At 40.2% G+C, this 23086-nt stretch overlaps 1 protein-coding gene across 12 annotated transcripts in view; it reads right to left on the bottom strand.

The window, feature by feature from the left end:
• Positions 1-23086, bottom strand: part of HFM1 (helicase for meiosis 1) — a 229963-nt gene that overhangs the window by 60944 nt on the left and 145933 nt on the right. For all 12 annotated transcript variants that reach the window (XR_013218736.1, XM_077278676.1, XM_077278672.1 and 9 more), the window contains 5 exons: positions 15543-15628; positions 8282-8365; positions 4055-4212; positions 3736-3839; positions 1394-1522 (listed from right to left, as the gene is read on the bottom strand). Coding sequence is in view for 11 of the 12 variants with exons in the window: in XM_077278676.1 (XP_077134791.1) it covers positions 1394-1522; positions 3736-3839; positions 4055-4212; positions 8282-8365; positions 15543-15628 (561 nt within the window). In the remaining variant the exon portion in view is untranslated. The remainder of the gene's footprint in view (positions 1-1393; positions 1523-3735; positions 3840-4054; positions 4213-8281; positions 8366-15542; positions 15629-23086) is intronic.

Raw genomic sequence — 23086 nt, 5'->3', positions numbered from 1 at the left:
TAGATTCTGCTGGCTACAGTGACCTGTTCAGAAGTTAATGACATTTAGGTGGTAAAATACATTTGTGTTCATTCCTGAAAAGCACCTAAGGGTAAATAAACTTCCTGACAGCAGTAGTGTTGAGCGATACCTTCTGATATTCGAAAGTATCGGTATCGGATTGGATCGGCCGATATCGGCAAAATATCGGATATCGCCGATACCGATACCCGATACCAATACAAGTCAATGGGACACAAGTATCGGAAGGTATCCTGGATGGTTCCCAGTGTCTGAAGGAGAGGAAACTCTCCTTCAGGCCCTGGGATCCATATTCATGTAAAAAATAAAGCATAAAAATAAAAAATATGGATATACTCACCCCTCCGACGGACCCAGGACCTTAGCGGTGTAACCGGCAGCCTCCGTTCCTAAGAATGCAGAGTGAAGGACCTTCGATGACGTCGCGGCTTGTGATTGGTCGCGTGACCGCTCATGTGACCGCTCACGCGACCAATCACAAGCCGCGACGTCATCGCAGGTCCTACACTCACTGCATTCTTAGGAACGGAGGCTGCCGGTTACATCGCTAAGGTCCAGGGTCCACCGGAGGGGTGAGTATATCCATATTTTTTATTTTTATGGTTTATTTTTTACATGAATATGGATCTCAGGGCCTGAAGGAGAGTCTCCTCTCCTCCAGACCCTGGGAACCATACACTGGGAACTTCCGATTCCGATTTCCGATATCACAAAAATATTAGATTAGATTAGAGCAGATAATTGTCATAAGCCGATAATCGCTTTAAACAGTATACTGTATGTTACCATTATTTTAAAATAATATTCGGTTGTATATTTGATATTTTCATGAGATAATTTAGCTATTTAAAGACTCTTACTATAGTTATTTTTAATGTATTTTTCTTAAAGAAATGAGACTAAGGTGTTTTTGTATCTGTGAATGAGTAGAAAAACTGGAACTTCAATGATGGCTTTGACCAATCACATTTACTGCAGCACTGAAGTAAATGTGAGATCACACGAAAGTCCAGTCAGCTATCAGCTAGTAGAGAAAGCTGCTTAATTATTTATTCTAGAAGGGAAGAGACTATAATGAATATTTATGAACAAACCTTTAGATACATACAGTTGTTGCAAGTCAGAAGGAACAGAACAACCATTTCATCGTTTAAATTCTATCTATTGTTTTGAGGTCTGAAAATTATCACTGAGATAAGAATATGGTCTTTGTTGCTACCAAACACAGTCATTGGTGACATTATTTTGCTTTGCTTATATAGCGCTATCATATTCCGCAGCGCTTTACAGACATCATCAAATTCCCTATCTGTATGTCTTTGGAGTGTGGGAGGAAACCCATGCAAACACGGGGAGAACATACAAAATATACCTAAGTTAGACCTTGTGTTACATTCATTTGAGAATGTATCTTCCGATTTCCACTTTGCTCCAATCTCCGTTCTTGAACTCTGTTGCATGGCATAAAGAACGCTGAAGTTTTTCTGAATGTCAAACCCAACTTTTCAGGACATAAGAATACAACAGTTTTTATTAGTAAAGTGAATGAAGGCTCTCTTACATTTGCCTAACATATTTAAAAACAAATAAATCCATAAATACCAGGCCTAATCTAAGCTTAAAGACCAAAAATTATTTTTCACTTTATTGATGTCACATTTCAGAAGCCATAATTTTTTTTAAGTTTTCACTGATGTAGGTCCTTTTTTTTCATGATGAAGTGTATGGCATCATTATGCCATTATTGCTAAACTATTATTAACGCTTTACGGGGGGAAACAGGAAATAATCCTGCTGTAGTTTTTTGACCGTTTAAATTTCGTGCTATTCACATGCTGGAAAATGCTATCCTGGAGTATCTCACTAAAAATAACCTCATAACCCAGTTCCAACAGGGTTTTAAAAGGGATAGGTCTGTCTAAAGTAAGCTTCTATGGGGAGGTAAGTTCTAGAATGGATCAGGGTAAAACTGAATGTCTTGTATTTGGACTAATCAAAGAAGACTGATACAGTCTCACATAAACGGTTCATATGGAAAATGAGAACAATGGAAAAATATGTGTAATTGGGCTAAGAGCTCACTCAGTGATAAGAAACAAAGGGTCACAGTAATCAGCGGGCTAACACAGGTGTCAGTATTGGGTCCTCTTCTTTTTACTATATTGATTAATGCCCCATACAGAGTAAAAGTAAAAAATTGCAGACGATACTAAACTTTGCAAGGTAATCAACATAGAGGAAAAAAACTTTATATTTCATAAGAATTTATGTAAGCAGAAGGCTTGGGCTAATAAATGACAATTGAAGTTTAGTGTAGATAAATGTAAGGTCATGTATGAGATATGTATGAGATACTGGCTGTATGATCTCAACCAGGTATGTCTGACACTGAAACGCTGCAGTGTTTCAGAGAAAAACATATTTTAAAAGTCATCAGGGACTGAGCCACAGAGGAGACTAGTTGAACAAGTGGGTCCCTGGCGGCATCTCCCTGCCAACTGCTCTGGATTTACAAGTCTCTGTTTACGTACGTATATAGGCAGAGACCTGCCAATTCAGGGCAGCGAGCTGGAGAAGGTGCTGGGGAACTGCTTGTCAGACTAGTCACCAGCAGCTTTTAAAATACCGTATTTTGAAGACTATAAGACGCACTTTTTTCTCCAAAAAAATTTGGGAGGAAAGTGGAAGTGCATCTTATAGTCCGGATGTACCTCATAGTTCGGCTGTGGGGGTAGGGAAAGGGGCAGTGGCGGAGCAGCGGGTCACAAGAGGTAGGAGCCGATGGCAGCGGCTAACACATTTGCCCGCTATTAGAGAAAACATGTATACCAGGATGGGGAACCATGTATACCAGGATGGGGAGCCATGTATACCAGGATGGGGAGCCATGTATACCAGGCTGGGAAGCCATGCATACCAGGAAGGGGTGGGTGGACATGCACCAGGATGGGGATCATACTGTATATACCTGGATGGGGACATATATATGAGGATAGGGATCATATATACCAGGATGAAGATCATATATGCCAGGATGAAGGACATTAGTACAGAATTGGGGGACATTACCCTTATAATAGTATCAGCAGCAGACCCTCCCCAGCCATAACAGTGCGTCATGACCACAGTTTTTGCTTGAATTTTTTTCTATTTTACTCCTCTAAAACCTTGGTGCGTCTTATGGTCCAGGGCATCATACCTAGTATGAAAAATATGGTATGTTTTTCCCTGAAAAGCCACAGCATTTCAGAATCAAACATATCTTACTGTTATCATAAAGCCAGTGCCCGATACATACTGCTCGTGGATTGTGCAGCATGTATTAGATGTCAAGTTCACTTTAATTAAATCACTTCCCAATGTTAAAAATGGGCAGGAGAATAGTGTGTAAAATGCAATATGACAAAATGCGACTTTTTATGCATGTTAAAAATGGTTCCAGATCTTTTTAAGACAGCTATGACTTGTCTATAATAAGAAATGTTTTTGCGCAAATGTCGCACTTCATGCCAAAAGGTTAACCACACCCAATTTTATTGTCATATCAAAGTTTTGATGTAGGTACTAAAGTATGATGTAATAAATGGCATAAAGGATTAATTGGGCTTAGGCATGAATGACAGTCAAATGTCACATCTTGCGCAAAAAATGTGGCGCAAACGCAATGATAAATGTCTTTAAAGTCTCATAGCTTTTAGTCACTTGATACTGTACCATATTGAGAGCTTATCAGGTTTATACTAAGCTGCTCTGATGTGGAAACTCTCTTGATTTCAATTTTTCTTTTCCAAATTCCTGACTTTATCAGGACAGAATCCCTGGAAGGAAAACAAAGCTAATTACATGTAGCAGAGTGACCAGCAGTTCATGTAGTAAATCCAGTATGCAGTTTGCCAAAGAAAAATTACAGTACAGCGGCTAAATGGAGTATTAATTTCTCCAGTTGAGATCCACACTATAAATATAGCACCGGTCTTATGAGCTGGAGACAATCAGAACATCTCTACAAAACTGGTTCAACATGATCACTTACATGATTTTCTGCTTAAACACAACATGGTTGTCCGAATCTCCAATAATGAGAGAGACGTGATGTGAGTCAGGAGCTGTTCTCTTTTTCTGTAGCTGCTCAAAGTTTGTTAATTTAACAGTGACAAGAATTTCACCGATTGTGGGACTATATCTTCCTACCTAGCAGAAAGAAAAGCAAAGATGGATCATAAATTTCAATCAATGATTTATATAGATGATCTACAGAAGGTACAAAATGTGTCACACATATTTTGGTATATTCATTTTAGAAAGCACATAAAAAATAAGCTAATAACAGGATGTCCTGATGCTAAGACCCACCGACAACTAGTTGTAATCTATAAGCAAAACTGATAGAAAGTCATTAATTTCCTAGCAGCCCTATTAGAAGGAAAATGAAGCATTAAAGGAGTAGTCCCATCTGCAAAACCTTATCCCAGTAGGTGCAATAATATTATATTACCAAATACCCCCAATTAGAATTGTACTATAGTTCTTCTAATTCGCTATGTGCAGGGCATTTCCGTAGCTTAGATATTCATGGTTATGACCACTAACAGACAACAAGCGGTTGAAAAAAGTGAGCTGACCACTGTCCAAGCAATCTCTGCTTTGAAGACGCTGTGTACTTTATAATAGAAGTCAATGGGATGGCTTAAAATATGCCTGAAAGACACCCAGGAGTCTACGCATCTAAGCATTTTTCCAGCAGGTTTTTCATTGTTGAATAAACTTTAAAAAATATCCGGAAACTGCTAGCAAAAAAAAAAAAAAAACCATCTAAACCTCTAAAAAAATATTGATAATCGCCAGTCTTCATGAGTGAACATCGCACTGATCCAACTCCCGAGATTATGGTGTGGGATGGCATAATGTACAGTAGCCGCAATACTCTAGTCTCCATTTCAGGTACTTTAACATATCAGCGTTACATTGATTTAATTTTGGAACCAGTGGTGAAGTCAAGTGTTGCAAAGGGGAATTTTTCAAAATAATGCCAGGGAGCATGTTGCTCTTAGTAATGTGAGCAGTCTGCACGGCCTTAATGTGCTTCCATGGCCTGCACCGTCTCTAGACTTGTCTCCCATCAATGGTCAGCAATTGTAAGGCTATGTGCACACGTTGCAGATTTTGTCTGGGCGGAATTGCACCAAATCCGCCAAGGATTGCTCATGCATGGTTAATCAATGGGAATCCAGAATTGGTGTGCACATGCTGCAGAAAGTTCTGTCCTGATTCGCAGGGTTTTATTTTCCGCAGCATGTCAATTCTTTTTGCAGATCTGCAGCGTTTTTGCACCCATTGACTTACATTGAGTCAGTAAAATCTGCAGCCAAACCGCAAGTGTATAAACGTTTGCGGATTTGCGTGCCAAAAATTCTGCAGAAAGGAAATTATGTCAGAAGGAAGAAGAGTGTGTGGGCGGAGAATATGTGCGTGGGCGGAGAATGTGTGTGAGCGGAGAATATGTGCGTGTCTGTCTGCAGGTGTGTATGTGTGTGTGTGTCTGTCTGCGGGTGTCTGTGTGTGTGTTTACCGAGGTGTCGTCTGATGGGACTACTACTCCCATCCGGCTATGTCTGCTATCATATATAACAGTGACAGCATGAGCTGATGATGGGAGAGTAGTCCCATCCTGCCCAGCCTGTGTTCAATTGTAAAAAAAAATAAAAACATTTACATAATTACATACAATATACATACTCCCCAAACACCTAATCCCCGACGACCTTGTCTCCTGCAAGCAATCAAAAATAATAAAGCATATACTTACCTTTCCACCGTAGTCCCTTTAATAATGATTGTGCCACGATGATCTCACGTGTAGAACAGTTGCATTGGGAGATGTACCACCCAAAAGAAGTACTCATAGTAAAAAAATATTTAAAAAATCACTTTATTGACAATTATTAATACATAATTACACAAAATACCAAAAGGGAAACATACTTTTCTTGCTGGAAAAAAAATTATGTTACAAATATTTTCTTTATTAAAAAAATTAAAAACGTAAAAATTAATATGTGACAAGGTACAAGGAACATCAGACAGAATGGTAAAAAAATATATAAATGTGAAAAAATATAAGGCAATAAATGGCTTCATCCAACCACTAACCATGAGTGACGAAAAAGTTTTGGTGTTAGCATTCATATACTCTGAATAAAGGGGAAGAAAGAAAACATTCTGCTGGGGTATGTAAACTTTTGAGCACAACTGTGTTTACTGAAAACAGCACCCAGAAATGAATGGAAACAAAGCATTGGAGAGTTCTTAAGTTGTCAGCAATGAGTTCAGATCTAAATCTAAATTGATCTGACATGCACTGTGAGCTGTGAGGTCAGACAGGTGTGTGAAGTTACCAAATGGCTGCAATGAATCAAAGAGTGAAAAATGTAAAGGAGTCTGAATACTTTCCGTACCCACTGTACAACCGGCCTCACAACCACGTGTAACCACACCAGCCCAGAACTTAGTCATCACATCTTCGCCTCCAAGATTTCATCTGGCAAATTGGATGGGTGTTCTCTTCACAGAATTCACTGTACAGGGCAGATAGTAGACATGGTGTCATGGGGGTGAGCGGTTTTCTGATGTCAACATTGTGAATCTAGTGGTGGTGGGTTATGGTATAGGCAGGCATCTTTTATGGAGACCAAACACAGGTGCATTTTTTGTATGCCATTTTGAATGCACAGAAATACTGTGATGAGATCCTGAGGACGATTGTTGTGTTATTCATCCACGACCATCACCTCATGTTGCAGCATGATAATGCACGGCCCCATGTTGCAAGGATCAATACATAATTCCTGGAAGCTGAAAACATCCCAGTTCTTGCATGGCCAGAATACTCACCAGACATGTCACCCATTGAGCATGTTTGGGATGCTTTGGATCGGTGTATACGACAGCGTGTTCATGTCAGCAGAATCCACATAAAGCAGAATCAGTATCCAGCAGAATCAGTATCCAGCAGGAACAGCATCCAGCAGGAACAGCATCCAGCAGGAACAGCATCCAGCAGGAACAGCATCCAGCAACTTCACACAGCCATTATAGAGGAGTTGACCAATATTCCACAGGTCACATTCAACAACCTGATCGACTCTATGTGAAGCAGATGTTTGTTCTGCGTGAGGCAGTGGTCACACCAGATATTGCCTGGTTTTCTGAACCCCCCGGACCCACTAATACTGTAAATGGCAGATTTTAGATTGGCCTTATATTGTGGCCAGCCTAAGGCGCACCTGTGCAATAATCCTGCTGTGTAGTCAGCATCTGGATATGCCACACCTGTCAGGTGAATGGATTATCTCTGCAAAGGAGAAGTGCTCAGTAACACAGATTTAGGCAAATTTCTGAACAGTTTTTGAGAGAAAAAGGCCTTTTGTGTACATAGAAAAAGTCTTAGAGCTTTGAGTTCAGCTTATGAAAAATGGGAGCAAAAACAAAAGTGTTACGTTTATATATTTGTTCAGTGTATATAGACTGCAGAGATGGTAGACAGAGATCGGAGAATCAATTTGCAGAAATCCGGTCCATTGGTTAGGTCAGTAATCTGTGACTGCTGGACAGGAGGTCTGCGAAGCTCCTAACTTTCCGGTATTCCCAGCTTTTCTTTAACTAGCTGGGCTGGTGCGATGTCATATGTGTGGCAAACTGCAATAATGTAACTCCAGCCCAGCTACCGTAATCAAAAGGAAAGCCAGGAATGACAGGTAGTAAGGAAATTCGTAGGCTTCCTGTCCAGCGGTCGCAGATTACTGACGTGGCCTAAGGAACAGGGTTCTGCAAATCGATTCTCCCCTTTAAGTTGAGAATGGAGAAAGCTTTTAATGACAGCTAAATTGCAAAGTTGCATGTTTTTACAAGCACTTTTCAATTTTACCCATTTATTAAGATAAGACAACCCCTATAACTAGGTGCATATGCACCAAACCTAATGGTTAACATTTGTAAGATATGAAGATTATGATAATGATGAAAATGATGAAGTGATCACAAATCAACACAAGAAAGCATTTCCAATTATTTGGCATTAACTCAAATAAAGTAGGGAATAGATTCCAAAAATTACAATCTGCCACTGTATAAATAAGCGTCCATTCAGCTGCTCCTCAAATTACACAGCTAAAATCAGTCATTGTAGGAAGGAACATGACCTGTAGGAAAACACCTAATGTACATAACAGACATAACCCTTGAGTATGCATTATTGCCTGACCTGTTCAATGTCAAGTTCATACTTTGGAAGATACATTATGGCTTCTTTTATCTGATTTCCAAATGGAGGGTGCCTGTTCACAATCTGTAGTGTGATTAGAGAAAAAAAATGTTAAATGATGCACACATTAAAATAAAATAAACTGATTTATCTCTCTACATTCAAAACCATAAGAATTAACAGTAGCACATCCGCTCTTCTGGGAAATCTCTCCACTACATTTTCGAAAGTGGCTGTGTTATTTCAGGTGGTCACAATTACATCACCTAACAGGACCATCTCATCTTCCTCTTGTATTTTGGAATATTTATGTTGCTAGCTTACTACATCCACATACACTGACAAGAGGATTATGGACCGGAGCTTTAATTTTAACTGGTGAGAACGCAGCCTGCGTTTTCTGGATCGGAATAAAATCAATTCGATCAGTATTGGTGCGCGTTTTATCACTGTTTCTACTGTAAGCAGGATAGAATCACAGCAAAACAGGGTTCTAAGGATTTAGGATACAGTCATACTACAGACTGATCTATGTACAGAAATGGGCAGAACTGGGTTTATTGTACATCAAGAAGGTCCTTTGATCTGCACTTAAAGGGGTTTTCCACTATATTTTAAGCTTCTGAAAAAATGGAAAAGCCAACCTGGAGAAAAAAAAAAAAAAAAAGATATATTTACCCACAAAATCTGCTATCTGCTCCCTGTTCCAGCACCTGACCAGAAGCAATAGCATTATGGCTGCCCATGACCTGACTGTTGATGCCATTGATTGGCTGCATGGTCACGTTACTTGTGGTCTGGCCAATTTTACGTCTGGTCTGGCAATGACTGATAAAGCGGCAGCTTGGAGCAGGGAGCAGATTGCAAGGTCGACTTTTGTCTTCTTTCTTCTCTCTGTGTAGTTTAAAAATATAGCAGAAGACCCCTTTAATGTGATGGCATTTGGAAGACAAGAAGTAGGGTTTCACTGTAATGTCTCCTTGCTTATTCTTATTTCTAAAATAGAGTATATAAAAGACCAAATTAGTTTTTGTTCCATAAACTGCAACTATAATAATACATTGTAACCTTCCAAAAGTCATAACTTTTTTTAATTTTCCATTGACAAAACCCATATGAGGGCTTTTGTTTTGCAGTACAAGATGTAGTTTTGAATAACACCATTCATTTTACTATATATTGTACTGGATAACTGGAAAAAATTCCAAGTGTGGTGAATTGGCGGAATATTTCATGGGTAATGTTTCTACGATCTTTATTGTACAGTAGAAATTAACTTGTGTGATGGGTTGTTTTTTTGCATTACAACTAGAGATGAGTGAATATGTTCGGCTCCCTCCTTATTCAGCTATAGCGCTTCCCGAATAAGCTGCAGAGGGAACCGGGATACCTGGATCGCTCCTGCTGATCAGCTGTCCGGCATCGCAGCTGCATGTGTCGGAGCTGTGTGACAGTCACAACACATGCATGGACAGGCTGTTTGAAAACAAGGAAAACAGGAGAAAATGGTCCACAAAATATGTTGTGCCATTTCTCCTGAGTAGACAGATATCTTTTATGTGGTAGAAAACTACTGTTTGGACACATGGCAGGGTTTGGAAGGGAAGGAGTGCCATTTGAATTCTGGAGCACAATTTTGGCTGGTATGAATTGCCGATACCATGTTAAATTTGAAGACCCCCTGATGTGCCTAAACAGCAGAAACCCCCACAAGTGACCCTATTTTGGAAACTACACATCTCGAAAAATTCACTGTATTTCTAGGTGAAGTGAGCTGTTTGTGAACCTTAAGCGATTCATAGACTTGTATAACACTGGGCAGAGTCAATGGAAAATTTCAATTTTTCCACAAAAATGTTGCTTTGGTCCTAAGTTTTTAATTCTCAAAAGTGAGAATAGGAGAAAATAGACCATACAATTTGTTATGCAATTTCTCCTGAGTACGCCAATACCCCATATGTTGTCGAAAACTACTTTTGAGGCACAGTGGAAATCTCAAAAAGGAAGGAGACTCATAATTTTGGATCATGTTTATCCTGTGCTCTACGCTGAGAACTTGCATTGGAGTTTCCATCTAAATCCCCAAGTGACATTGTGGAGACACAGCATTGTATTTTAATTTACCAAAAGACTATTTTTTAGCAAACCAGGAAGAATAGGCTGTTATCTACTGTATATGTTGACTTTTGAATTTAAGCATTTCTTGCTGGCTGGTCAAGAAAACAGACTTTTGTTTGCGTAAGCCTGTAATATTGACTTGTAAGCTGATATTTCATATAACATATTGTGCTCTTATCCTTGATGACTAGTGATGTTTACTGATATGCTAATTATGCCAGATACTTTGGCGACTTTGAAAACAAAGGAGGAAAAACTATGAAAATAGATTAAATAATCAAGTAATTCTACTTGGTCTTATCTCCATTCTTACCCTTTATGTAAATACTGGATGAATGACACTTGTTAAGTATAAAAATAGGTTACATGCCTCTGTATAGAGAGACTGAGAGACAGATAGAGAGAGACAGCGAGAGCTTCTGAAAATACATCCAAACATCCAGGGGACTGAACTGGACTGCTGCCAATACATCATGGCTCCATCATGAGGGACACGGATCTATCATTCTACAGGAAACACTCTAGGGGACCTCGGCCCCAGTTGGAAGAATACAGATCTGCTCCATTGACCATCGCTGAACCATGAATACGTTCGGAGAAAACCAGGATTGGGACCCGCTGGTCACCTGGCTCTATGGAGATGTTCTGAGAAGCCAGATTGCGACCCTTGGGTCAACTGGCCTCGTACCAGAATGGACTGTAATCTTCCTACGCTTATCGTTACCTACTCTCTGTGTGCGTGCCACAGGTGAGGTAGTCGACCCTGTGAGCTCTGAAGTAACAGCTGCTATTATCCCGGCGAGTCAGCAGAAGGGTGCGACTCTGTAATGTGCACCATCTTGGGGAATTTTGTTGGGATTGTTCTACATGTTATCTGCATGTTTTGTGGTTCAATAAAGCATTGTCGCTGTTTTACCCTCACCCTGTGTTGTCTGAGTAGCAATATGCCCATGTTAAAAAGAGAGCAGGTGTTCGGCGGGACGATCCCTGGTCCATGCGGTTTCTGCAAGCAGACTGGGGCACTCGCCGACTCTCCACAGACATGATTCAGATGACACCCCAAAGGGATCCATTTACTATAATGCAACAGCAAAGTTACTCTGGACTCCGTCTGCCTCTGTTCAGCGGTTTCCTTTTCAGAGGTGCACAAAACTGTTGCTAACAACGCTTTTATGCACTCTTAAGATGGACACAGCCAGATCATAGGCCAGATGGTGTCCACAGTGTCTCCATCTGCCTCATTATAGGGAATCTTCTTTCGGAGATTCCATCTGAATCACGCATTTCAGAGATTTACAAAAAAACCCAGTGTAAGCACTCAGTGCAGAGCGCGACTTAAATATGAGCTGAGCCATACTGCAATCTTTGGGTGGCAGAATGAACAAATCAACAGCAGGTCACGAATTAGTCCTATTTATTTTTTTACATCGTTCCTCGTTCCTTCACATCTGTGCGATCACAGCAACATCAGGTTTTTAAAATAAATTTTAAAAAAACTGACCCTTCTTATTGCAAAAATATAGCTTTAGCATATTTTGAGAGATATAATTTTTCTATATTTCTGCCAATAGTCATGGGAGGGCTTGTTTTTTTCCAGGGTGAATTGACGTTTTTATTGGTGCCATTTTCGGGTACATAACATTTTTTTTATCTCTTTGTCTTCCAATTTTTGGGAGGCAGATTGAAGAAAATCCAGTAATTCAAGAATTGTTTTTTTTTTAAATGTCGTTCACTGTGTGGTAAAAGTGATAAAAGGGCAGCCTTATTCTCTGGGTCAGTACGATTACAGTGATTCCACATATTTTTTATGTTTTGCCATTTAACACAAAAACTATCCTATAGAAAAAAAGATTTATTTTTGCATTGCTATATTCTGAGAGCTATAACTTTTTTTGTCTGTTGATTGAGCTGTATGGCGGCTTGCTTTTTGCGGGACAAGATGGTGTTTTTAGCCATACCATTTTTATTTACATTCAACATTTTTTTTTTCTTTTTTCGAGTTCACTGAAGGGGTTAACTAGTGTGACAGTATTATGGCTCAGGTCATTCAAGATTCAGCAATAACAAATATATGTACTTTTTTCTTACATAAATATGTGTATTGATATTTTTTTTCTTCAAGTTTTTTCGTCTTGATTTTGTGATTTTTAACCACTTAGCGACGGAGCTAATTTTGACCTTAATGACCAGGTCAAATTTTTTATATCTGACCAGTGTCAATTTATGAGATGATAACTCTGGAGCGCTTCAACGTATCCTAGTGATTCTGAGAATATTTTTTCTTAACATATTGTCCTTCATATTAGTGGTAAATTTTGGTTGATATGATTGGCGTTTATTTATGAAAATATAAAAAATGTGAAAATTTTGCAAGGTTACATTTTTATGATCTTAAATTAGAGAGTTATGTCACACAAAATAGTTACTAAATAACATTTCCCACGTCTTACAATAAAATTTACAAAACCATTTTTTTTTTTAGGGACATCACATTTGAAGTGACTTTGGGGCGTCTATATGACAGAAAATACCCAGTGACACCATTATAAAAACTGCACCCCTTAAAGTCCTCAAAACCACATTCAGGACGTTTATTAACTCTTCAGGTTCTTCGCAGGAATTAATGGAATATGGAAGGAAAAAATTAACATTTTACTTTTTTCGCATTTAACATTAGGTCGTCATATTTTATATGTCATCATTAGTGTTGAGCGCAAGTGCTGGCTGCTGGAGTTTGCATCAGGTGCTCGGGTATGCACAGAGTATTGTGGGTGCTCGAGCGACCCAAAAGCAAACTTGAGTAGCGAGCACTTGTGCACAACACTAGTCATCATATTGTCATCATTTTATTTTTTAACTTTTGAAAAAAAACCTAACCCCAATGCTAACCCTAATCCTAGCCCAACCCTAACCATAGCCCCAACACTAGCCTAACCTCAACTGTAGTCTAACCCCAACTCTAGCCTAACCCCAAACCTAACCCTAATAGCAAATAATGAAAGAAATAAAAAAAAATGTAATCTAAGAGGATGACACAGGGGGTGTGACATACCAATATTTGGCTTTTGAGGACTATGATAGGGTTTATCATAATGATCAAAATGAACCAATAGGAAAATCATTGCTATTGCTGGGTGTCGGCTGGCAGATCTCGGCAGGTGCACTGCGCATGCACCCACCATTTTTTTCCAGGAAGAGTTGGGAGAGGGCATGAGGACAGAGCTGGAGGGACCAGTGGATAGTGGAGGCATCGGGGGAGCTCGGGGACATGTATATCATGTCAGAAAAGAGAGAGATGTTTTTAATTGCCGACACACTTTTTATTTTTTATGTAATCGGGGACCGGAAAAACTGGCCCTGATCGTGTTCTCCAGGGTCTTAACTACCCCCGGTAGCTGAAACTTTTGGAGAATTTACGATGCTGTGGGGGCACTATAGGCTTATTCCTGATAGCCGTTTTAAAACGGCAATGAGGGAATAAGGCACTTTAACGGCCGCCGTTTTAGTGCGTATCAGCGGTTGTTAGACCATGCTCCTGACATATTCTAACAGGATTGCCATAGATGGCTGAGCCCCCTCCATCTCCCAGCCTTCTAAATGCTGCGATCAATATCAATCATGGCATTTAAATCACCCGGGTGGTGTGGACACCACTCCTGGCCATGACAGCTGGAGTTCAGCTGTAACTTAACCCGATCTCCCGGTTGTGATCACGCGGGCACAGCTACTGTGCACTGCATGACATACCTGTACATCAAATATCGGGAACCCCTTCTCGACCATGATGTATAGTTATAGTTACTAGTAAATATAGGAAAACTGACTGAACAGCAATCTAGTCTGAACTGGTGCATAACCAAAAAAAGTCATATAGCAAATAGATCAATGGCTGCACTCAAAAAGCAGGCTTTACCATGTTATTAGCCATAGGTAAGTGTTCACACTAGGCAGTCAGCTCAGGTACCCATCCGTTCTGAGATTACCTTGACGTTTGGTGGATGGGTTCACAACTTTTGGCCAAATCTTGTGCTAAGAATCTCATGTGTTTTTTCATAAATTTCACAAGCCAGTATGCTATTCACATTTCATGTATTGCACATTTCCTTGCTTTAGCACAGTACATTTTGAGTGCAGCCATTGATCTATTTGCTATATGACTTTTTTTGGTTATGCACCAGTTCAGACTAGATTGCTGTTCAGTCAGTTTTCCTATATTTACTATGTACTATTTTTTCTGACTTGAACTCCCCGCCCTTCACCATGCTGTGATTTTAATTACATCCAAACACAGTTGGTTCTGAGCTTCCTATAAAAGCAGGCTTTACCATGTTATTAGCCATAGGTAAGTGTTCACACTAGGCAGTCAGCTCAGGTACCCATCCGTTCTGAGATTACCTTGACGTTTGGTGGATGGGCTCACAACTTTTGGCCAAATCTTGTGCTAAGAATCTCATGTGTTTTTTCATAAATTTCACAAGCCAGTATGCTATTCACATTTCATGTATTGCACATTTCCTTGCTATAGCACAGTAAATTTTGAGTGCAGCCATTGATCTATTAGTTATAGTTATGTTAAAAGTCGTGAATGGGTTAATGAGGAAAAAGGGGGTGATTGCATTTTTGTTTTTTCAATATTTTTTAAAAACTTTTTCTTATTTTTTTTTAGTGCCCATAGGGTTTTTTAACCTACAATCTTCTGATCACTTGTTCTATATACTGCAATACAACTGCATTGTAGTATGTAGGTAAAATCAGTCTATGAAATAAATACTGTAACGGGCTTCACAGGACATGGCAGTCATGAGGGACTTCAGCATGCACTCGACTGACATGGCAACCCATACACAAATCCACAATCAATTTGCGGGGTACCAATGGGCGCCTAGAACAGCGCACCCCAAGGACTGTGCACTGTAAATGAGAGGTGCTAGAGATTGACAATGACATTTAAAGGGTTAAAAGCAGCAATCATAACCTAGCTACGATGCAGATGCCAGCTATATAACATGGCTGGTATCTGTTGGGTATGGAGGGGGCATAGCTCCCAAGCCTTCTCCATTCACACACACTTATTGCATGACATAATGCAATGTCTTGTAGCAGGAAGAGGTTAAATATCATACATAATGTAATGGTAACATACCAATTCCAGCTCCCTGGCATTAAAATCTTCTATTTTTTTGAACGTTGTAAGGCTGGCACTCACCATTGCATTGGCTAAAGTAATGCCTGAGTAAAAAAAGTTATGTGAACATTGATAACATAGGAATTATACAAACATATCACACTGAAGATGTTATACCATTTAAATATATATAGTATAAATATAAATACATTTTGCAAAGACTAGGGTCACAGTAGGGTTTTTTCTCCCCAAATCATACTCTGTTCAAACTCTGATCAGAGTGTGATCTGATTCTCTCCATCACGTCACTCTGTGGAAATCGAACTCCACTCAGATGTCATACAAGTAGTCTGATGTTTTCCAAGGACTCATTGACTTGCATGGTCAAGTGCTATCTGAAAATATCGGATCAAACTCCAGAATGATACGATGTTTTACTCGTTCCGTGGAAAAGAAATTGGACATGTAAACAGCCCCGTAGAATAACATTGGTCTGATTACAATCCGATATTTTGTAGGATCGCATTCAGACCAAAAATTCAGCCAAGTGCACGAGCCCAAAGAATGTGTGACTAATCTAATTTCAGTGTTATTAAGGAAATCTTTAACCAGGTTTTTGTTATGTAATCTGAGAGAAGCAATATGTAGGAATTGAGACTCTAATTCCAGTGCTTATTGATCAGGCTACGTGTGCATGTTGAGTATTTGTTTGCAGAAATTTCTGCAAGGTTTCTGCATCTCTTGGCAGGAAAAACGATGCGGCAAAAAAGCACGATTTTGGTGTGTTTTTGCACAGTATACATATTTTGCATGTGTTTTTGACTGCGTTTTTTAATAGGATTAGGACTTGGTATCAGCAGATGTCATTGACACCTAACCCTAGGCTTAAGGCTGAGTCACACATAACGATATCGTTAACGATATCGTTGCAACGTCACGCTTTTGGTGACGTAGCAACGATCCCGCTAACGATCTCGTTATGTGTGACAGCGACCAACGATCAGGCCCCTGCTGGGAGATCGCTGGTCGTTGGGGAATGATCAGGACCATTTTTTGGTCGCTGATCACCCGCTGTCATCGCTGGATCGGCGTGTGTGACGCCGATCCAGCGATGTGTTCACTTGTAACCAGGGAAATATCGGGTTACTAAGCGCAGGGCCGTGCTTAGTGTCTGTCACGTCCCCCGGCGTCCACAGGGTTAAAACTGCTTTCGGCAGGAGCGCTGCTAATGCACGCGCTCTGTCCGAGAGCTTCTGAAGCGCCCCCAGACGCAGGGCCGCGGGGTACTTGGTACCGGGCCTCTCGGTCTCAGTTCTGAGGTTGTCACGGTGGCTAGACCCGGTCCGTGACCCTGCTAAGGGGCGTCCAATGAAAGATGGGGTGGTAGTGCGTGGTGCAAGGCGCGATGAATAACGAGCACACAGGGTTGCAGTCTCTTTACTGAAGGCTTCAGGATCCGCAATCCAGAGTACTGCTAACAGGGCTGGCTGAGACCGGCCGGTCCGAAGGCACATCCAGAGTTCCCTTTGCAGGTGGAAATCAGTGCCTACCTTCTAGCGCCTGTGTGTTGTAGTACCTCCCTGCTGAGCACCACGGGATAGTCCTCACAACTGTTGTGTCTGTTTCTGATGTTCTTCTCTCACAACTCGTATCTATTCTGATGTTCTTTCTCCATCCCCCAGATGATATGGATAGGACGCACCCGTATGACGGGTAGGCCTGGAGTTCTTCCGGGACCCTAGCGTCGCCCCTCTCCCACAATTGCCCCCTATGTCTGCTTAGGTGTTTTTGGTGAGACAGCCAACCTAAAATTAACTGTCCTGCCGCTGTTTGAAGTAATGCTTGGAGCCTAATACTTCCTCGGCGTTCTGGCCACCGGCTACGCGCCTCAGTAGGATGTTGCCTCAATCTTACGGCACGACTTCTACTGGCTTTATCTCCTTTTTGCTGCGATCTCGTTTCTCACTGCTCCACAATAAACTTCTCTTCGTTTCCTTTCTTGGGATGCCGCCGCAACGGGTGCAGGCGCGGCTCCGTAATGTTCTGTTCTGTTCGCTAGGCCACTGTCAGGATCCCACCCCTGACAGAGACCCCCCTGAATCTTCCCCTGCAACACCCTCTGCCACAGGATGTTGCCTGGATCCAACCCAGTCAGCTTCTGACTAACTTCCTATCCAGCCCCCAGTTTTACCAGATTGTGAGGAGTGGCCTAATACATAGAACCCTTTGCTCCCCCTGGTGGCCAGAGTGTGAAATGTAGTGTGTGACTGTGATACCTGGTCAGGTGAACTCCTTAAGTGCCATCGGACATACCATCACTCCCCTTAGTGGCGGAGCGTCAGTACTGCAACGACCAGGACTCTGGGGCGCTGCACTTCCCTGCACTGACTGTGTCAGTGCCGGCTGTAAAGCAGAGCACAGCGGTGATGTCACTGCTGTTACTGCCGGCGCTGACACATTCAGTGCAGGGAAGCTCTCGGCAGCAGAGCGTGCATTAGCAGCGGTCTTGCCGAAAGCAGTTTTAACCGTGTGGACGCCGGTAGGGTACGTGACAGACATCAGAATGTGAGTATGTAGTGTTTTTTTTTTTACTTTTACAATAGTAACCAGGGTAAATATCGGGTTACTAAGCTCGGCCCTGCACTTAGTAACCCGATGTTTACCCTGGTTACCCGGGTGCTGCAGGGGGACTTCGGCATCGTTGAAGACAGTTTCAACTATGCCGAAGTCGTTCCCCTGATCGTTGGTCGCTGGAGAGAGCTGTCTGTGTGACAGCTCCCCAGCGACCACACAACGACTTACCAACGATCACGGCCAGGTCGTATCGCTGGTCGTGATCGTTGGTAAGTCGTTTAGTGTGACTTAGGCTTTAGTAATGAAAAGGTGTCAGCCCGACACCCTGACAACTAAGCCGATAAGTAAACACAAAGACACACAAACACACATTTGTCACCAGCCTATGAGGAGCGTTAATAGAACAAACGTACATAGGCTGTAACCAGACAGCAACTGTTAATTTTAAAGAAAAAAAAATTGCGTGGGCTCCAACGTAATTTTATTAACCAGCAGAGGGAAAGCCAACGGCTGATGTTAATATTCTGGGAAGAAGCCAATAGCCATAAAGGTTTCCAGGCTATTAATATCAGCTCACAACTGTTTGCTTAGCCTTTACTGGCTAGTTTACAGGGGTACCCCAGAAAAAAATTGACATAGGGTCCCCCTAAAAAATCAAACCAGCAAAGGCTAGGCAAAGGCTAGGCAAAGGCTAGGCAAAGGCTAGGCAGACAGCTGCGGGCTGATATTAATAGCCTAGGAAGGGGCTATAGATATTGGCCCCTCCCAGACTAAAAACATCAGCCGCCCCCAAAAAGGTGCATCTATAAGATGCTCCAAATCTGGCGCTTAGCCTCGCTCTTCCCACTTGTGTAGTAGCGGTGGCAAGTGGGGTTCATATTTGTGGGGTTGATGTCACCTTTGCATTGTCGGGTGACATCAAGCTCACAGGTTAGTAATGGAGAGGCATCTATAAGACACCAAGCCATTACTATCGCCATAGTGAAAATGTATAAAATCACAGACACCCAGAATAAAGTCCTTTATTTGAAAAAATGACAGATTCCTTTAATGATTCTTAATTAAACCATACTCACTGAACGCCTAATCCACCGAAGCCAAAGTCTTCTGCAACAAAAATAAAATAAACTACAATATTCCTCACCTGTCCGCCGAGAAGATAATCCATAATATCCCATGATGATTATCCTGATCACTTTGAGAGTAGTCACATCAGTGAAGTCCAAAATGAAGAGATGATCCAGCTTCCATATAAAATGTAAAAGTTTAATCCAACATATTAAAATGAGGAGACGACTCCTGGGACGGCATCATACACATAGTAAGGCGAGCGACGCGTTTCGACCTAGCGGTCTTTATCACAGCTGATCTGCTAAATGACATATCCGGTATATATGCAACATAACACCAATCAAATGCTAGATAAATGTCATGTGATACATAGGCTCAAAAAATTCAAAGCAAATAATATGCGAAAAAATGAATACAATAGATAATAAACAATTACAATGAATAGAGATAAAACCGTAAAGAAATAAAGACATAAAGAAATAAAAGAGACATTGCTAATAATGGAACATTAGTTCATTTCGTTTGTTCAGACCACCTGGAAACCTTGTACCTAAATTAAAGATCCAGAACGCTTCTCTGGTGAGTAACGCTCTGTGGATATCTCCGCCGCGCGGAGTTTTTTTAATTTTCTCAATACCTGTTACTCTTAAAAAAGCTGTATTGCGGGAATGAAAATCAATAAAGTGCCTCGCCACCGAAGAAATGGTGTGACTATTGTTTGTAGTACATTTAATATCATACAAGTGTTCCGATATGCGGTTTTTTAATTTTCGAGTGGTACACCCGATATATGACTTGTCACAGAACGTACAATCAATTTTGTAAACCACAAATCGTGTATTACAGTTGATAAATGTTTGAATTTTATATTGATTTTTATTCTCTCCGGTACCAAAAAACTTAACGGTGGTAAGATGTACACATGTAGTGCAATTAGTTACGTTGCATTTGTAGCAACCTATACAATGCAACCAAGTATTAGTGGAATGTTTAGAAGAAAAGTGATTGGGAGAAATTATGTTACCTAAAGTAGGCGCTTTCCTGGCTACTATGTTGCATCCCTGAGACAAAATTTGAGCAAGAGTGGGATCTTCATGCAAAATAGGCAAAGCTTTATTAATAATGGTTTTAATTTGATTGAACTGTGGGCTGAACTGTAGACACACATATGGTTTATTAACTATATTAGTTTTATTCATAATTTTTTAATTTTTATTTTTATTTTTATTATCTTTATTAATATCGCTTGTTCCACTGTCTACTTCTGAGGGAGTAAGACTCGACTGCTCTTTCTGATCTACTATGTGTGCCGCTCTGTCAAGCATCCAATGCGGATATCCACGTTTTAAAAATGTATTTCGTGATTGAACTAGATCTTTAAATAAATCATTGTTGTTATTGCAGTTTCGCTTCAATCTCGTAAATTCACCCACAGGGATTGCCTTGACTGTGTGCCTGGGATGACTACTTTTAGCGTGAAGCAATCCATTACCTGCTGTAGGTTTTATAAAAGTTCGTGTGGAAATAAGTTCATTGGGAACACCTGTTAACTCAAGATCCAGAAAGGAAATTTTAGACACAGCGTGAACAAATGTAAATTTTAGATTGAAATTATTGTCATTAATATAATTTACAAAATCCTGTATGGCAGATACATCTCCACGCCAAATAAACAGCGTATCATCGATGTATCTGCCATACCAGTGAATGCATGCAGAAAACGGATTGGAAACTGCAAAGAGGTGTGAATACTCCCAATAAGACATTACCAGATTTGCTAGGGAAGGTGAAAATTTAGCTCCCATGGCCACACCTGTGCATTGTAAAAAATATTCAGAATCAAAAGAAAAGAAATTATGCGTCAAAAGAAAATAAGTTACCTGTAAAATAAAATTAATCAAATCACTTGAATATGGACTATACTTTTTCAGATGGAATTGTAACGCTTGTATCGCAACATTGTGAGGAATACAGGTATATAAAGAGACAACGTCGCAACTTAACCAAGTATATTCTGATTTCCATTTAGTTTTTGTTATGATACCCAGTATATCTTTGGTATCTTTAATATACCCTGGGGTCCTGGATACCAATGGCTGTAGTAGCGAATCTAGCCACTGACCAAAAAATTCATTTAAAGATCCTACGCTGGAGACTATGGGTCTCATAGGTGGAAAAGCGGCTTGTTTATGAATTTTAGGAAGCCCATATAAAATGGGCATTATTGGATAAGAGACCCGTAAAAAATCAGCCTGTTTAATGGTCAGGACCCCCAAAGATGTCCCCTCTTCAATGATTTTATCAATTTCAGATTTAAATAAAGGAGTAGGATCAGAAGTCAATGTTTTGTAAATTATTATAAAAGTGAAATTTTCAAATCTTTGACGGACACCAATATTTACAAAAAATTGACTTCTGATCCTACTCCTTTATTTAAATCTGAAATTGATAAAATCATTGAAGAGGGGACATCTTTGGGGGTCCTGACCATTAAACAGGCTGATTTTTTACGGGTCTCTTATCCAGTAATGCCCATTTTATATGGGCTTCCTAAAATTTTCACCTTCCCTAGCAAATCTGGTCATGTCTTATTGGGAGTATTCACACCTCTTTGCAGTTTCCAATCCGTTTTCTGCATGCATTCACTGGTATGGCAGATACATCGATGATACGCTGTTTATTTGGCGTGGAGATGTATCTGCCATACAGGATTTTGTAAATTATATTAATGACAATAATTTCAATCTAAAATTTACATTTGTTCAAGCTGTGTCTAAAATTTCCTTTCTGGATCTTGAGTTAACAGGTGTTCCCAATGAACTTATTTCCACACGAACTTTTATAAAACCTACAGCAGGTAATGGATTGCTTCACGCTAAAAGTAGTCATCCCAGGCACACAGTCAAGGCAATCCCTGTGGGTGAATTTACGAGATTGAAGCGAAACTGCAATAACAACAATGATTTATTTAAAGATCTAGTTCAATCACGAAATAAATTTTTAAAACGTGGATATCCGCATTGGATGCTTGACAGAGCGGCACACATAGTAGATCAGAAAGAGCAGTCGAGTCTTACTCCCTCAGAAGTAGACAGTGGAACAAGCGATATTAATAAAGATAATAAAAATAAAAATAAAAAAATTATGAATAAAACTAATATAGCTAATAAACCATATGTGTGTCTACAGTTCAGCCCACAGTTCAATCAAATTAAAACCATTATTAATAAAGCTTTGCCTATTTTGCATGAAGATCCCACTCTTGCTCAAATTTTGTCTCAGGGATGCAACATAGTAGCCAGGAAAGCGCCTACTTTAGGTAACATAATTTCTCCCAATCACTTTTCTTCTAAACATTCCACTAATACTTGGTTGCATTGTATAGGTTGCTACAAATGCAACGTAACTAATTGCACTACATGTGTACATCTTACCACCGTTAAGTTTTTTGGTACCGGAGAGAATAAAAATCAATATAAAATTCAAACATTTATCAACTGTAATACACGATTTGTGGTTTACAAAATTGATTGTACGTTCTGTGACAAGTCATATATCGGGTGTACCACTCGAAAATTAAAAAACCGCATATCGGAACACTTGTATGATATTAAATGTACTACAAACAATAGTCGCACCATTTCTTCGGTGGTGAGGCACTTTATTGATTTTCATTCCCGCAATACAGCTTTTTTAAAAGTAACAGGTATTGAGAAAATTAAAAAACCTCCGCGCGGCGGAGATATCCACAGAGCGTTACTCACCAGAGAAGCGTTCTGGATCTTTAATTTAGGTACAAGGTTTCCAGGTGGTCTGAACAAACGAAATGAACTAATGTTCCATTATTAGCAATGTCTCTTTTTTCTCTTTTTTTTTTTTTTTTTTTTCTTTATGTCTTTATTTCTTTACGGTTTTAT

The sequence above is a fragment of the Ranitomeya variabilis genome, chromosome 8, assembly GCF_051348905.1.
Source record: "Ranitomeya variabilis isolate aRanVar5 chromosome 8, aRanVar5.hap1, whole genome shotgun sequence".
Lineage (NCBI taxonomy): Eukaryota > Metazoa > Chordata > Amphibia > Anura > Dendrobatidae > Ranitomeya > Ranitomeya variabilis.
This window is presented reverse-complemented; position numbering and strand designations above follow the sequence as displayed.